This window comes from Barbus barbus (genome assembly GCF_936440315.1).
Source record: "Barbus barbus genome assembly, chromosome: 6".
NCBI lineage: Eukaryota > Metazoa > Chordata > Actinopteri > Cypriniformes > Cyprinidae > Barbus > Barbus barbus.
Genome location: NC_136734.1, coordinates 20,472,969 through 20,492,137, shown reverse-complemented (window position 1 = coordinate 20,492,137; position 19,169 = coordinate 20,472,969). Strand labels below are relative to the sequence as shown.

The 19,169-nt window shown below is 37.1% G+C and overlaps 1 protein-coding gene across 1 annotated transcript in view; it reads right to left on the bottom strand.

The window, feature by feature from the left end:
* The window catches only part of LOC306871741 (cotranscriptional regulator ARB2A homolog), a 180,316-nt gene that overhangs the window by 84,039 nt on the left and 77,108 nt on the right, over positions 1–19,169 (bottom strand). The window contains exons 7-8 of the mRNA XM_079419866.1: positions 16,733–16,948; positions 2,840–2,959 (exon numbers count right to left, since the gene is read on the bottom strand). Of these exons, the coding sequence (XP_079275992.1) occupies positions 2,840–2,959; positions 16,733–16,948 (336 nt within the window). The remainder of the gene's footprint in view (positions 1–2,839; positions 2,960–16,732; positions 16,949–19,169) is intronic.

Genomic DNA, 19,169 nt, shown 5'->3' with positions numbered 1-19,169 from the left:
GTTCGAATCTCTAAGCATTAGTACGAACCAGAATAATTCAATTCTTTGTGGCTTCCATTACTAATCATAGATCAATGAATACGAGCCACAGGACAATGCCAACAAGGTGGATGTAGTATATCTGGTAATGTATTTATTCATAATACACATTAATGGTTAATAAGTTCAAATTCAGTACATTCAAATGCAACCATAGAGCCAGAAGAAGAAAAACTAGAGTGTCAGAGAGTGAAGAGGGTACAGTTTGTCTACAGTCTCCTCAAACTCAGAATTCAAGGCAAGACAAGCAACAGAGACAGTTGAAACAGGCACACAGAGATGGAAGAGTGAGTCCTGACATAAAGCTATCCAACCCTGACAAACCACTCTTACTTAAAGGCACACTTTGATGTATCTATAATTACTACACACAGCCTTCGAAAAGAAATCGAATTTCAAGGAAAAGAAAGAGAGGGAGAGAGAGGCAACATGCTGGAGACATTAATCTGCCTGTGTTTGATGTGCCTGATCAGAAACGTGTTTGTTAGGAGTTAAAGGGAGCAGTAATTAAGCCACAGACGGCCTGTTTTCAGGCAATCTGTTATGACGAGCTAAAGACTTTCCTCCTCCTCAACTCAACTCTGTCCACCTTTTCCATCTTGGCCTCTAATTCATTTCATCTTGAACCATTATTAAGGCCTATTCACACTGAAGTCACATGACCGGCCCTCTCATTAGATTGGGTTATGGTCAATGAAATGTACAGATGATTTGAGTTATTATTAATCAGCATAACTCAAATCTCAAATTATTATTAATCAGCATAACTCGAATGAATGATTGAATGAATGAATAAATAAAATCTAAAATAATACACTATAAATACTCATTTTATTCAAGTTTCGCTTGAGGAGTTACCAGTGCATTTACAAAATTATATAAAAAATAGTATGTCAAACAGCTGAAATGTTTAAACAATTTTGACTTGAGATGTTATACAACAGCATTCATGAGATCTATACAGATAATCTGTGATTGACGACTAAATTCAGTCCTCCAGTCATCCAATTTATCAGAATATACCTGCCACTCCACACCAGAGATAACCAAACCAATGAAAGGCATAAGCATGGTTTGTATATGAAATAGTGTGTGTAAGTGAGCATTCCATCTGTGTGTGTGTGTTTGGAAGTGAGAAAAGGGGGAAAAACAGGGATGCATCAGAGAAAGACGGCTAAACAGATCTCTGGAGGAAGACCGCCATGCTTCCACCAGCGAGGGGCTGTCACGGCCACAACGCCACATAAATATTTAACAGTTATATTCAAATTACGAAACACAGAGACTCCTGCCTCAGATAAAAACACATATTCCTGGAATTATCAGAGGAATGCTAAATCGTGGCCATCCGCTCCACCCTCCCTTTTCTCACTTTAAAAGAAAAGTGGAATGGGTTCATGAAAATTGCTCCCAGGTAGGTGTAGGAGTGTGTGTGTGTAAGAAAGAAGTAAGTGCGTGTTTATGTTAGGTCAAAGGTCAGCCTGAATGCTCCTGGAGAAGTTGTTCTTACAATGCACACACCCAGACTAGAGATTGAGACAAGCTACCTGACCTTCGACCCCAGAGGTGATGTAACACAGGGTACATAGCTGAAAACCATTCAAGAAGTTCAGGTAAAATGTTATAAAAAAAATAAATAAAAAAAAAACATTGGTAATTTTCTCTTTGTGTCAATCGAAACAAGTATGACTGAGTTTGTGAAAAACATAAGAGAATTATCTTAATAATCTGCGCCATATAATGAAATATTAGCTGTCAAGGACAATATAGCACCGAAAAAAGTAGCTCATAAGACCAATACACTTTATTTCAAGTCTTGTAAAATCATACAATAGCTAGAAATCTTCACCTCCACTATAGTTGTCAGAAGTTCTTGCTTGAGATTGATCATGTGAAATACAACAACCAATTCCATTCACCATCAGTGACTTCAAAACGTATTTTAGCATATTCGGCAGGATGAAAAATGGGTTGAGAAGAACAAAAGTGCACATTTGAAGAATTAAATGTGAAGCCACTAAGAACCTTTAAGCATCTAGTGTCACTATTTCCCAGACATAAAACAAACCTGGAGCCTCCAGAAGTACATCTCTGGACCCTTTCAGGTGGCAAAAGGACTGAAAATGAACTCCCAACTACAGTACTACCAGTTTTTGGAAGACGTTTTCTTCAAACATTGGAACAATTTAAGAGAATGCAAGACGACAATTATCTTAATGTAGGACAATGCTCTAACCCGATGGAGATCTTCTCAAACATAAGATTTAGTGAGGGGAAAAAGTAGCTATCTTTGAACAAGCCAAGAAAATGACAGATCCAACAGATGGGAGATTCATGAAAGGCACTGAAAACAAGGATGTCTATATTGGCCCCAAAATTTTACAAATGGTCAATATGTTATTAGAATTCAAATAATTATGTTTTTTATTAGTTAATTATTGAAATGATAATTGAGACATAACATTGTCCAAATGAGAGACCATGACTTTTCTCTTTTCTCTCAGGGTCTGATGTTATGCATACTTGTCTACAAGCTTTAACAGAGCTGTAGCTCTCATTGCAGTTTCTCATTCTTTCTTCATCCCTCCCTCCTGCTCAAGGAAGTGGATAGCGCCTTAGGACAAGGATGAACTGGATTGTTTACCAAAACAGCACTTTCTCAAAGAAACTAAGTATTATTTATTTTTAATCATTTTGCTCTCTCTTCTGCTGCTTTTCCCACCGGTGAAGACAACTGTGTGTGTGTTGAGGGGGTGAGGGGGAGGGCTTTTCATAATAATAACCTCTAACAAATACTTACCAAATTCACGAATGACAAGCCGCCATAGCTGTGTGCCACGATGAAGACGTTTTTCGCAAGTGATTTAGAGATGAATTGGTCCCACACATAGAGTGTGTGTTCCTCAGGAGTACTGTTTTCCTGTAAAGAGAAGTGAGAATAACTGAAGTTAAAGGGGTCTTATAATGAGAAATACAATTTTCCTTGAAATTTTACAACAGGAGTTTTCAAGATGGGGGGCTGTAAGGGAGTGCTAGAGGGTCTGTGGAAAAGTTTAGAGATATACAGTGAAATAAATAAATGAAAAAATACAAAATGTTTACATCATACATACATACATACATACATACATACATACATACATACATACATACATACATACATACATACATACATACATACATACATACATACATACATACATACATACATACATACATACATACATACATACATACATACATACATACATACATACATACATACATACATACAGCTGTCAAACGATTAATCATGAAACTCTCAAAACCAAAGAGATATTCTTTATAAAAGTTAAGACTCTGCCAGTGGTTAAGTTGTATTTACAAAACTTTTCCAGAACAGTTCAACCCAAATATTAGACTGTGTGCAGCGCATTTTACGGAGGACTATTTCCTGAACCTGGAAGAGTAACGTTAGCCTACAATGCTGGCTTGCACAAAGGCTGTTTCTATAAAGTGGGGCAATTCCAACTTTGCAAGGACAGTCTGACGCATCTAACTCACAGCCTGTAAGTACGTTTCTGCTACTGACTATTCAAACGCGAGTTTTGAGCAGTGCAGAGTAGTGCTTGTTGTTTGTCATTTCTCCGATCACAAATACAGACATGGTAATGTTTATGCGGTGCAGCATGATGCAAGACAACACATAAAAAGACCGTATGAGTCATTATAATCAGTAATTATGTCCTCAGTGAATGCAACAAATGCCTAGTTTATAATGGGTTTTATTGTTGTAGTCTCGTTGTGCCGGGACACAGCATCACAACATGGTAAGGGGCGTAAAATTTCCGTCTCACGCTTGAGGTATTTGGCCAATCACAACGCACTGGATAGCTGGCCAATCAGAGCACAACTCGCTTCTCCGAACGATTTGCTTTGTAAAAATCGATACGTTTCAGAAAGGCGGGGCATAGAGAAGTAACAATGATGTACAGTATGCAGAAAATAATGTGTTTTTTGAACCTTAAACCACATAAACACATGGCATTACACCAAATAATGTTCTTTTTAGCAACGTCATATTACCCCATTTAAGAAAAATATGTTATAATTGTATATTGACTATATTTATATATAATACAAATTATAGAAATACAAATATATACATGTAAATACATATAAATATTTTATAAATATATACTGCATGGGTGTGTATTTATATATACATAAATATATACAGTACCAACATATATTACATAAACAAAAACTTTTATTTTGGATGCAATTAATCACGATTAATCATTTGACAGAACTAATATATATGTGTATATAGATGTTCATACCATAAAAAACAGCACCTTTCAAAATGAAAACCACTTCTCCAGACCACAAAAAAAAAAACACTTTGGCATAATTAAACTATTCAAACTAATTTGCAAAAATGCCGGAATACAAACTCCTGCAGCTTCCTGCTGACATCAGACTGATACATTAACACATGACCACCCACAGTTACACATCATCTATTTAGGGTTCAAAAACGGCACTGTGAAATAATGAGGACTGATTCATTACAATATAAAAAATATGTGGATACCCCTTTTAATTAACTCACTAATATTTTAATCAAAGTGTATATTTATATAAAATAAAAACAGTATAATTTATAAAATACTAATTTATAAAATACTAAAAACACTAAACACATACTAAAACACATTTTATCATTAGAAAATAAAATAAACAAAGTTTTGACCTTTAAGTTAATAACTGCCTGAAGACTGCACCCATAAACTCACACACAGCCACATTCACTCAGTTAAATATATCTTACTCAATCAATGAATCTTGCATACTGCATATGCCTCAATGCAAAACTCAATAGATCGTGTGACGTCAAGTTTAAATCTTAATTTGTACCCTGCTGACTGATCAATACGGCCTCTATACGAGCGATAAACACATAATCGGCCTACATGGGAAGGTCACACAAGCAGGGCACAAACACAACACTCGTAATTAACACTGGCCTGGGGTTATAACGCTCTACAAATGTGAGGCGAGAGAGAGAAAGAAGAAAAAGGGCATTCACTCATTCACTGGTGCATGCAACATCGATCTGCGTGTTTGTTTGCAAATACGGCAATCGTTTAAATGCAGAATAACAACTAAATTAGAGGAAAATCGCTAGCAACAAGTGAGCGAACGTGGCTGTCGGTGACATAAACCGGCGAATACAGCAGCTATACAGATGCATGATATAAAGAGCAGGACTTGTCGCAATCAGCTCCTGAAAGTTTGCAGCCGTGCCCTGTGTTTAGCCTCTCTCTCATGATCTTGCATCAGCTCTCCCACATTGATTAGCTTTTTGAAAAGCACAATAATAAGTGAATTAGAGCTGAAGGAGCTGGCAGGAGGGAAGAGATTTCCTGTCACCAAGATGGCTTGTGTTGGCGAGGGGAAACAAATATGAAAGTAAATAAACAGGCTGGTGGGAGGAGGGGTTATGGTGTGATGCAACTGGCAGAAAGCGCTGAGCCCAGATCTCCTTGGACGGCTGGGAGGTGGGTGCAGGGCGGTGAAAACGGGGACGAGTCTGCATGTCTTTCTCTCGCACCCTCAGACATCAAAGTGTTTTGAAGAACCAAAGCTGAGTCATCATCACAGTGCAGCGCATTTCATATTCATAAAGCGCTCGGTGGTCACACACACAAGCCCGGACACACGGCCACAAAGAGATGTAGTGGCCGGTCATTCGTTTATATCCACTTACTAAATAAAGGTCCCTGGTCTTATTCTACATGATTCATTAGCACATGATACTCTAAAGAAGAAAAAAATGCTTGTTTTTGCCATCTTTTATTAAAATAAGAACTTTCAGTAAAACTTTATTTTATGGTCTCTTAACTAGTTGCTTATTAGCATGCATATTACTAGAATCTTAGCCATTTATTAGTAGTAATTAAGCATATAGTAATGCCTTATTCTACATCCCTAATCCTACCCAATACCTAAACCTAACAAATACCTTACTGACTATTAATAAGCAGCAAATTAGGAATTTATTGAGGGAAAAGTCGTAGTTAATAGTGAATAAGTGTTCCCTATTCTAAAGTGTTACCGAACTTTCTCCACCTCTGAAAAAAACTGTTTTATTCTGCTGATGTAGCCAAAGTCATGCGGGCAGGGAAACACAAAAAGTGGCAGGCACAAGGCAGTAGAGTCCACCCTCAAGTCTATATACTAACCAATTAAAACAGACAAAATACTATTTGAAATAATACACTTACAGTACGCAATAATATTTGCACTTACACAACATACAGTATGCATAGATGTGTGACAGCGCTATTAAACATGTATACATTAAAAGTCACGCAGCATAAAAGCTAGGGTAGCTTTGGGTTTGCGTGCAGACACTTGTTGAGGCAATTTTTTCAGGTCAGCCTTAAAAAAAACATGACTATATATCTATATATCTGTAGTAATAGCCAATAATACATTATATGGGTCAAAATTATAGATTTTTCTTTTATGCCAAAAATCATTAGGATATTAAGTAAAGACCATGAAGATGTGTGGTAAATATCAAAATGTCATTCTTGAAGTAATATGCATTAAGAACTTTATTTGGACAACTGCAAAGATGATTTTCTCAATATTTTGATATTTTGCACCCTCAGATTCCAGTTTTTTAAATAGCTGTATCTCAGCCAAATATTGTCCTAATGAACTATACATCAATGGAAAGCTTATTTATTCAGCTTTCAGATGGCGTATAAATCTCAATTTAAAAAAACTGACACTTATGACAAAACACTTATGGTTTTGTGGTCCATGGTCACATATTTGCTGTAATTTTCATGACCGTTTAAAAAACATTCTCTCCACAAAAAAGATTCTGACCACAAAATGGGAATTTTCACTGGGAAATATTTACACAGAAGTTATAAATCACAAATGCAATTGCAAGAGTGCATTTTGGAAGGTTATTTTATAGCGAAGCAAGCAAACTGAACGTTATGCTGTTCTGTCTGTGCATAAGTGCATGTTTTTCAATAAATTAAGTCTCCACTATTGCACAAGGGTGATGCTACATAAAACCAGGTAACATCCCCCTCCCCTTATCACCCCGGCACAGAGTCTGACACCTGGCCCATACGCACACGCAAGCACACACAGACCACCGACCCTTCTCCTATGATTGACTACCTCCTCTGATAGAGCCCACACTTATCTAAACAGCATTTGCATATTTGTGTAATTATTTCCTAGGGTTAATTAGCTCCTGCGAAACAATACGTCCGTAGAGACCAGTTCCTGGTGACAGGTTCACCCTCTCTCTCTCGCTGTCAGCCTTCATCTCATCCATGCATGCGCAAGACCTGGAAGACTCCCAGAGTGTGCAGACCTGTTGCACATGTCTCAATGTTTCTGAATACGTATGGACATTAACTTTCTGCATCGCTAGCATCAACAAAAACAATTGCAAAATTAATGACAAGTTCCTCAAACGCTCTCTTTGTCTCCTAAAGCATGGACAAACTGAAAGCCAATCTACAGTTGAACCCCTGGAATGAATAGGTATGGAATAACAATAGTACATGCCAAAAATGCATTTATAAAACCAGACTATAAATGATGATGCAGAAACAACTTTCTTCTATTAAATATATTTAAAATTGTAATTTATTCCTGTTATGTCCATTTCCCGTCGTTACTCAAGACTTCAGTTTTCAAGACTGGTGCTCGAAAAATATTTCTTATTATTATCGATGCTGTAAACAGTTGTGCCCCCTGAAGTGGGGGGTGGGGGGTCATTGACGAACAGAAAGTTCAAAAGAACAGCATTTATTTGCAATAGAAATATTGTGACATTATAAATGGCTTTATTGTAATTTCTAATTTGCATGTAGCTTTAAGTCACCAAACTGCAAGTACAAATATTACCAAATTAATTTAATATGCAATTTAGCTTTGAAGAGCTTCAAAATTAAACACACAGAAGTAGCCTACTTAGCTTTGCTTCATATATAGATGTTTTAATATTATATGCCTACAGTGCACCTGTGCACTCGCATGGAGTCACAATACAAACTTGAACACATGCATGTGATTGTTCAAAAACAGCTGCTTGTCAAACAAACCAAGTAGCAATTTGAGTGAGTACTTCAGTCTGAACACAGAAAGTAATGCTATCTATACATTTTTTTATTTAAATCTAGTGCCGAGTTAACATTACTTTTAATCTCTAGTCTGTAATTACTACTTGTCATAATCAGACCAAGAACTTTTTTCGCAACATTTCGATTGCTAGGTATCACCTTTAAAAAGCTCAATTGGAACAAACAAGCCAACTCTTTCTAGCCACACTGAGCAAACACAATCCCCTCAGCTCATTTCAATGACCAGTAGTAGCTTTTCAGCAGGACACGGGATTATTTTCATTTAGTTAAACGATTAAACGTTAAACAATCCAAGGAGGTAATTGCATGTTTTGTATGATCACCGGAGCCATTAGAATATGGACCTACTTTCCCGGTGTTTGCCGAGATTCACATTAAGTGCCTCAAACGTCCATTAGCCTGTCGCTAGCTCCACATGGCTAGCGTTTACAGAGACCGTGGACTGATAGTAAGAAATAAGAGTCTGGGAAAGCCGATAATGCTGAGGGATTTGAAATTTGGCAGTGTGAGTGCTGGGTTTGTATACTCGGATAAGGCTGAGACTGGGTTTCATGATGGCGCGTGGACTTCCTGATAGCGCCGTTAGTGCGCATGGAACACTAGACGGCTCGGGCTGGCAAAATGAGCACTGGCACTCACTTCCTGCAGATTTGCCGTCCACACCTGGCCAGTTCCAGACAAGGTGCTCCTTCAGAAAAGAGTGTGACCGCGGCAGGAGCCCTCATATCTAACGGAGGGAAAAGGGGGGAGAGAACACGAACCAAGGAGATGACTTGAAAATCACAAGTAATTAACGACTAGCGAGCTCACCGAAAGCCAGTAAGATGACAAACGAGGCCAACGGGGAAGATGTGGGCAGAATATCAACATGCTTAGGGAAAAAAGGAAATGAAAAAGGCATGGGGGGGGGGGGGGTTTACAGATCCCCTAAGAGGGCTCTATAATAAAGGAGGTGGAGGTATAGTGCTGATAAACACGAGACTGTACTGTGACAGCGCTGTGACCTTGTTAGCATGGAGCTAATCTCGACAAAATTTGCTACTCCATTGTTTCAAATCAATATCTCATTAACAAACTACAAAGGCCTAGGCAAAAGACAGCTCTTGGCTGCATGTGGGCAGAAAGGTCATCTCTGTGACATCTCAACCTGTCTCACTCTAAGGCTGTGATTGTCAGATTAAATTACTGCCTTGCTTTAATTGATGTTAGGGGGAAGAAGGCACAGGCAATGGTTCATGTGTCGTTTGGTGATGAAGGCCTGCTGTGAAGGCCCTTGGTTTGGCTTCTGACAGCAGATTGGATGTGTTTCTTGGTTGACCTAACGGGAAGATTGGGAGCAGACATCTGAGCCGAGTTACAGCAGGATAACCTGTAGAGCGGTTACAATGCGCAGCTTCAGAGAGAGGAGATCTCAGACGGTGGCAAGGGTTGACAAGCAGTTCATATGCAAAAATAACAGGACAACACGTACATACAGGCACATGGAGACAGCTGCCTCAGACACACAGTCACTTCACATTCCCTCTCTCACTTTCTCTCTCTCTAAATATATAAATAACTAGAGAGCAGAGCAATCTGCCAAAGATTGTTTATTTTTACTGTACGCTTTCTTTTTTAGTTTTCATACTATGAAAATCACTATGTAACTTGTAAAAGATAAACACAGGTCTATATGAATCATATGTTACCAGGTTCCAAAATTAATGATTTAATTTTGTAAGCACCAAATTGTGCAAAATTTGGCTTTGGTGAGTAAAATAAAATACAAAAAAAAAAAAAAAAAAAAGCATAATACATGGTTTACATCACTGTATGAATGAGTGTCTGGTTGCCATTGATGTAAGTTATGCAAGTGAACCAAATTAAAGACATATGTTAAAGAGAGAAAACTGCCACAACTTGTACATTCTTTAACATTTACCTTTGCCATCCAAAGTTTATCTAAGAGGATTAAGTTTATGTAGCATATTTTATTTTATTTGTATTTTTTTCTCCACATGTGGTGGATTTTGCTTTGCATTAAGTCACAGAAACAAATAAATTATGAAGTAAATCATAGTTTTGGATTGATAATGATGATAATATTAACTATAATAAACTAAATATTAAATTAACAAGTTTCTCTCTGTGTGCGTGTATGTATATATATATATATATATATATATATATATATAAATAAAAAGACTGAACAAAAGCACAGTATTTTATAATAATAATAATAATAATGACAACAACAACAAAATAGATATAAATAAATATAATATATATATATATATATATATATATATATATACATATACACATACACACACACACACACACACACACAACATCGTTATTATTATTATTTTAAAATGCTGCGGTTTTGTTCAGTCTTTCATTCGCGTGCTTGCACTAACAGATGCCCCAACTCATAAGTCAGTGGAGCTCAAAATAAATAAATACACTCACGCACACAGCAGACAACCACACACACTTGAAACAGCAGAAAACCTCATAACCTGTGATTCTGACCTCTGCTGCGGCCATATCACCAGTTCAGAAGTTTAATTAAGGCACGTCCGGTTGCCACGCTTGTGTTGGCAATGAGGGGTTACTTGGAAGGTCTTCAAGGCCAAAGTTCACATACACACAGAGGACCTCCAGAAGTGTCCCTGAACTACGGGAACACTGACTGAGGCTGATACAACCCGAGCCAGAATACAAGTCTCTTGACATCTCCGGCTCGGCTGGGCCATATCTAATAGACATGTAGGTTAGGGATGTACGAGCCAGGCATTGGGAAACAGTACATCTCCAAAACATGGATTCCTCTCGTCCCCGGGGGAACAGGAGAGAGAAGACGAGGGATAAATAATGGATGTCGTTCCTGTGGAGACGAAGGACGCAGTAGAGGTACACAAAATAGGAACACCAGCAGTAACCCCTTGAACCGACGCTAACATCCTACCAGTGCCCCATCTGTGACAACTTTATATGATTCTGGAGCACCTTTTAGGGACAACACAACATGCTTGCATTCACAATCATATGCAAGATATTGGTAAAGCATTACAACGTACATTTTGTGCAAAATATTGACTTTGGAAAGTTTATTTTGCATACTACTACTACTTAAAAAAAAAAAAATAATACAAAAAAAAAAAAAAAACTTGGTCACAAAAAATTGTTTAAATCACAATAAGTCTCATTCACTATGTGTGTACACAAATTTCTATCCAAAATTGTTATTTTGCCTATTATTATTATTATTACTATTATTGTTTTAAAGAAATTACTACTTTAATTCAGCAAGGATATTTCTTTCTATTCAAGAACTATAACATTTTTCTACAAGAGCAGCATTCATTGATAATAAAAGATGTATCTTAAGCAGCAAATAAGCACACTGAATGATTTCTGAAGAATCGTGTGACACCGAAGACTGAAGCAATGACTGCAGAAAATTCAGCTTTCCTAACCCAGGAATAAATTACAATTGACAAATAAATTATTTATTATTTATTATTCACTCAGGCTGTAAGCCCTTATATGGAAATAGTTTGGCCATATAATATGCTAATGACTAACTTTAGGCAAGTGCTCCCTTAAAAAAAAATAAAAAATAAAAATAAACAATCAAATGTGAATTTTCAGAAGCAAAATAAAATATGCAAGTAAGAAAACTTTTGTGCTATAATTCATAGAGACCCAATAAGGCATAGGGCCTTATTCATGAAACATGAGCAGAACAAATTTCTGTATAAACTGCACGTAAAACTGTTGCATGAATGGATGCACGAATGATTTACACAGTTCTGTTCATGTTTCATGAATAAGGCTCAATGTCTTGTGCCAGATTTCGTCAATCCAGAACATTTCTATCATAACTAAAAAGGCCACCCTTTTATTTTTCAGCATTATTTGCCAGCTAACATACCCAACACTTAAACGTTACTGCCTAGAAAATCAATTCCCGGTAAATGCAAAAAGAGGCAGAACTGTGTGTTGCAAAACAAGGTAAAGCAGAGGCCTAGTGTCAATGGATGTTTTATTTTTCTCTTGTTAGGTCATAGCGTACATGTATGAAAGCAATGGCGATCTTGAGTGTTCAATAAACTCATGCCATCTCCACAAGGATCTGACACTTAAAGTTCTGCAGGCACTTAAGAAATGAATAAACGGAGAGATGGAAAGAGCAAGAAAAGAAAAGAAAAGAAAAACACCTCCCACAAGCTGCTGCGTCTGAATGTTTGACGAAGTGCTCTCCCTTTCTCTCGCGCCCGAACCGTTTTCCAAAAAAAGCAACAATAAGAAATGTGAGAAAAAAAAGTGTTAGGAGAAGGATTCTAGTCATTTACAAAAATAAGTGGTGCTTTAGAGAAAGGCTGAGCGCACTGGGCTTTTTGTCCACTTGCTCTTTTCCCCTTGGGGCTGGGGCCCTAAGCCGGGTCCGCTCAGGCCTGAATGAAATCTTTGGAAGCTTCTTAAGCTCTGAATGTGGGTTTTGTTCTTGCTATTCCTCCGCTTGGCTGACAGAAAATAGGTAACTGGATTAGGCCTCAAATTCAGAGTAAAGTGAACTCCCAAAAAAACTTTGTATGCCACCCCCACTATTTCGGCCCCCCGGTTCTCATGTCCACCCCTCTTCTTCGGCGTCAGCAGACGTGGGCCGCTGGGGCTGTGATCTGTAAGATCGCGGGGAGATTAGGCAGGGCTAGGGGCTCACAGCCCGAAGGGGGGCTAAAAAGTAAGAGTGCTAAAGGCAGTTAAGGGCTCCTTAATGGGGGTAAGGAAGTGTATTAATCAACTCAATGCTACCAAAGCCCAGAACTGCAGGGCCCGGCCGGAGAGACGTGCAGGTGGTCTAGTGCTCTACGGGGAGTCAAGGAGGGGAGGAGAGGAGGTTCAGTCGCATACAATGCCACTATAAAAGATTAAAAACTTTGGGAGAATGTGACTCGCTGTGACCCGCCTCCTACTCTAGGAGCTGAGAGGATGGGTGGAGAGGAGGAGAAAACACACAAATACACACACACACACACACATGCTAATATACCTGGACATCAGTGCGGATACAAATTCATAAAAACGTGTGAAAAAAGATTTGAGTAGTCTCATATAAAGGTACAATCTGATACAATGAACAAAGGTACAATCAAACCAAATAAATGTGGATGCTAATATGAAGTCATGGAGGACTTCAGTGCTGGTTATCAAATATGTAAATCGGTGCATATAATTCCTACGTCTTTGTACACAAATATGTAAATGAGTGTGAATGACGCCTACATCTTTGTACACGTTTGTCAGAACATGGTATCTTACTGAAAAAACGCCAATGAATATAGATCAATAATTCATAACAGGAGGTAATTAAGTAAGTTGCAGGGGGTACAGAAACATTTAACAAATAATAATAATAATAAAAAAAAAATTAAGGCTACCTAAAGATTAACAATCAATCTAACAAATAAACAACCTTTTTTTCTTTTTGTAATTATTAGCTTGATTTTGTCTAATTAATTATTAGCTTGATTTTTCTAATTAATTTTTGAAATAAATAAAAATTGGTTAACACTTTAAAATAAGGTTCCATTTGTTAACATTAGTCATCTACATTACACTTCTAAAGCATTTATTAATCTAATGTTAACTAGTGTTAATAAAAAGATTAATAAATACTGTAACAAATGTAATGCTTATTGTTAATATCAATGCATTAATTAACATTAATGCACCTTTATTGGAAAGTGTTACCAAAAACATTGTAGTGAGTTTGTGTTTTCACTAACAAAATTAAGTTTTAAAAAAAGTGTAATTACTTTTAACTGAATTAATATTAACTAACGATTTGTTCATTTTTATAACAATGTTATGTTATATTATGTTATGTTATGTTATGCTTCTGTAGAAAATTTGTGTAGTACTTGCTGATGAAAACATGCCAACACTATGCGAAATGCCTTCCAGAGCATTGCTATGTGGTTGCTAATGTGTTCTGAGTGGTTTTAGGGGTTCGTCTGAATGCTAGCCAATCTCTAAAGAGCCCACCATTGAGTTTTTAATCACACTGTGCCTAGAAAGGTCTTGGGTCTACCTAAGTTTAACATTTAGGGTTAGGGGATTAGAAGGAAGGAAAAATCTATTTGCAACACTGATAATCATATCAGCTAATAATGTTTGTAAATGTTATGAAACTATTTCCAATGGTATGAAAATCTTTCCACATTATGTTTTAATGCAATTACAATCACTTACATACCAGCACACACAAACCATTAACAATCATAGAAGATCTCAAAATATACAAAGAAAATTAAATCAGAGTGCTGAATCATCACATTTCAGCCACTGACAATGTGCTGCAGGATATTAGTTATATAAAAACTAAACAAGCCAACAACACATAAACGAAAGCTTGAAATCATCTCAACAGAGTCTCTTTAATATTTTCCTGCAGTGGTTCAAAACAAAGCGGCTTTTCCACTTTGCGTGCATTTCCACTTGGCAATGCTCCCTACAGGAATTCACAAGCACACATACAGTATAAGTCAGAGACACACAGTCATCAGCGCACGTCCTTGTGCTGCTGCAGCTCGCTCCGGTCTGAAGCTGCATAATGCGGAAGAGTGGAAGAGTGCAGGATACTGCAAGGCCATCCAGCAGAACAGGACTAACAATCTGCTACCACTAGACTTGCAATGTGCCAAAAGTTCAGGAGGAAAGCGAGAGATGCTAAGTCGTCTCATTATATGAATCCCAAACCATCCCAGCTGAAATATTTATTAAGACATTAATATGGTTCTTCCATTCCGTCTCTTCAGGGTGATGCGGCTCCTCTCGGAGACATACACACATTCCTTCTCCATCTCTTACTCATAAACACACATTGCTTGCTGTATGTACGCATGAAGATGTCAGCAGCGCCGGGCTCTTATAGATATTGACAGTGAGTTTTTCCATTATACACAGCAGCCTGGAGAGCAACTTCCTCTATTCACCACACCAACACTGATGAAACGCCTCAGAAACGGACGAGGTGTTGAAATCTCAGATTCACACTTACTGATGGCTATTTCATAGATTTTTTTTCTCTTACTGAGCGTGTGTGTGTGTGTGTTACAAAACAACTTCATCTGGGCAACACCACAGAATTCTGTCCTCAATGAGAATTTATTAAGGAAGGATAAGTGTCAGAGTTAGTTTACAGTGATAAAAAGCGGGTAATTAAGAGAATTTGTTTACAAAAAGAGGGGAAGTGCGAGGCATGAGGGTTTTAAAGCTGACTCGATGCTAATAGTGCAGATAATTATACCTCAGTGTGCTTTGTGTGTGTGTGTGTGTGTGTGTGTGAAGGTAGTCTCAGAAGTGTGTTGACAGCTCACACACCGTTACTGAGTCAACGATGGTAAATGACAGCACAAGAAGTGTGACGATATGTGACGTGGCCGTCAAATGGTGATAAGACAAAGCGCTAACTTCCAGGGAGACAAATTTTATGTATTTCCAATTGATGCTTCCTTGTTTCATCCGGTTGCCTCATGGTTTTGCATTAGAAATTATTATTTATTTTTTTTATTTAGAATGCATTATTTGTGCATGATGTGCATAATGTATACACAAAAATGTGTGTGTTTGAGAGACTGTGTATTGTATAATCTGTAAATACTGTAATAAAAAAAAGTGACTAACCTAAGCTGTCTGTTGAAGATCCTCTTCTGTTTGCTTTAAGATCATTTGTATGCTTTGTACTCTTAAAGTCAACATGAAATAAATTCATGCTGTCTATTTTCTAAATGCATGTTAATGATCTTATTGTGAATGAATCATCTATGCATTTTTAGGACTTCATTATTTTGAATGAAAATATCTTCCTGTGAAAATGGCATACTTCTGTCTGAATTTTCCAATTATTTAGTCCGCTTAAACCCTAGCCTCCATTTTTGAGAGCAACGGACACATCTCAAAATCTATATAAATGTATTAAAAAAAAGATATTCGCAGATATTTGCGTTTAAAATGTAGTGTTTCTTTACTGGAAAAACAGAGCAAATTTATTCATGACTCATCCAGCACTGCACAGATTTTTGTCCAATCACATGCTCTCTAGAATGAAAATGTCCCTCCTCCAAAAGGTCCATAACTGTGATGAACTAATGTATACTGTCTATTAAAAAAGAAAGAAAGAAAGAAAGAAAGAAAGAAAGAAAGAAAGAAAGAAAGAAAGAAAGAAAGAAAGAAAGAAAGAAAGAAAGAAAGAAAGAAAGAAAGAAAGAAAGAAAGAAAGAAAGAAAGAAAGAAAGAAAGAAAGAAAAAGAAGGGACAAGCTATGTGCATCAAGGAATAAAAACTGTGCTTATCAAGCTGGGTTTTTACAAACAGAGAAAGCGAGATGAAAAATCTGGATGGCGTCCAAACTCTCCACAGCCTCCTGACCACACATGTGTGGCCCACTCACTCAGCTGCCTAAAACCCCCTCTCACCCTCTATTTCACCCCATATTCTTTTCTCTCTCTCCAACCCATCATCCTCCCTCGGCCACTCACTCGTATAGGGATGTGCTCCATCTCTCTTTCCTTCTGTGGGTTGCGATACTTCTCATAAAAGTCCTTCTTTTTCTTGTTCTCCCGCTCTTCCTTCCTCTCTCTCTTTTCAGCCGGCTCATCAGAGGCATCCGGGGACGGTTTCTTGGCTGGATCCAGAACCTTCTCCACCTCCAGAGAGTTCTCGTTGGGGTTCAGCACAATCACCCCATAGCCCTCCTGAGAGACAAAACACATACAAATGAATAAACAAATAAACAGGCTCCAATGCTCTTTCTGATTGTACTTGAGTTGCCAAAACAAACCGGCCCTTCATAATAAAGCAAGGTGTCCGGGGAGAGGCATGTATGCCAGTGCTGTGAGTCACGGCATTGTGTGGCGTGCAGTAGAGGAGTGAACTGTTGGGAAAGGGATTAGAGCGGCTCTCGATGCGAACGGAGGTCAGTGTTGCTTTCATGTGCGCTCAAATTCAGCTTCAGTTAGCGCGCTGACATTCAGCATAAAGAGAAATTCTGCTACTGAGGAAATCCAGCTTTTCTAATTGATTGTGGAATATACAGGCTTCTGTTATATACTGTGCGTATTATTTAAGTCAAAATGATAATATTTTAGATGCATGTCTGATTTTAAATTCATCAAAAAATAATTAAACATGACTGTAAAATCGACTTAAAAAATATGTAAATTCACTGTAGTTTTCAATCAAATAAAACCAAAGAAACCAAAAACACATGCCAAAAAGCAGAAATAATAAAAATAAATTAAAACAATCCAATACAATAACAAAGGAACACCTTTAAAGCCTTTAATACTTAATGCTATCAGTATTCTCAGTGGTCTTTTTGGAGAGTAGTCAGATATGAAACATTCAGATGCTTATTCTGCTGCCCAGCTCTAAATAAATGCACAATACACAGCCAATGTCCCTTAAATCAGCAAATCAAAGTTCCTCCCAGATGGCTCAAAGTGAACTCTGATCCCTGCGTATGCTACAAAAATATAACCGGTGCTTACTAATCTAACTTCGGTGAAAATAAGAGGAGGGGGGGGGGGGGGGGGGTACTATTTAAAATAAATTAATAACTTTCATAAATTAAATAAATTTAAAAGTAGAATTATTTCAATGATCTAAAAACTAAAACTGTGCTAAAATATAAATAGCATTTAATCAAAAAACATTCATATTAAAATGTATCTAATCAACAATTCTGAAGCAATAAAACAAGTTTTCTACATATGACTAATGCATTTTTTTTCCCACCAACATACAAGCTTCAAACAATTTGCATAGCTGCAGCAACAAAGAGACAAAGGTGGAATTTTCAAGACAGCTAATTAAAAATTAAGCTTCTGTCAATAGCAAACAGTTATAATTATTTCACATGATGGACATGATGCAAAGCAAGCATTTTCATGTCTAATCAATACAAATAAGCTCACACCAGCATTTTACTAACACAACTAATAAGAACTAAAAACACTAACAATATTATGTGCTCATTTACAGTTTTAAATAAATTTTCAAATCAGAATTTCATTTACAGTTCATTTAAAATGCATGCATGTTAAACATTTAACACAAAATCAATGCAATCATTAAATTATAAAACTGTAGCAAATGTAATTAATTTCTGTTGAACTCCGAGTCAGTTTCTAATTAAATAAATGTCATGTTTTTTGAAATCCAGTCAGACAGCCTGTGGCGTGTAAAAGTAGAGGAGGTATTTATCAGAGTTAGTCTAAACTGACCAGACGTGGGGTTGAAATTTGTAGTTAGTTGTTCCTGTCTGGCAGGCTGGTGTCATATAAGTGGTGTTGGCCGGCTCTTACTGTGGTGTTGTGGTTAAGACTGTGTGGTGAGAGAGGCTGAGTGCCGCTCGGTGCCACTGCCCACTGGTGGCAGGTTGGATAAATGACCGAGGAAAAGAAATGGTGCTTGATAAAAACCAACAAACTCGAAGTTGCCCATTCTCATCTTTTGTTTTGAAATAATAATGTCTTGAAAGCAGGGCTTATGGAATCATTTGCATATGTTGACTAAACTGAGCTTAGTTTTGCGCTTAGGTTCATGCAATACAACCGCTATCATATTTACCAGATCAATAAAACATCTTTCCAGCAATATATTGTAATCTACGGCATTCTTCACAGTTATTACAGAATCTAAATGGTTAATTCACACCAAAGTTGTCAAAAATTCAAACAACAGTAGTTGACAAGTATAAAGTGCTTAGACAGGTTTTCACTTTTTTTAAAGTATAGAGCTACTAACAATAATGGGAAAAAAAATATTTAAAAAAAGTTTGAATTGAGTCTGTACATTGCACAATTCAAGCTAAATTTATTTTAAAAAACTGGAAGAGAAAATAAAAAATAAACTCAAATAATGATAAGAAGTAGAAGATTATGATGATCGTTATTACTATTATTATCTATAGTA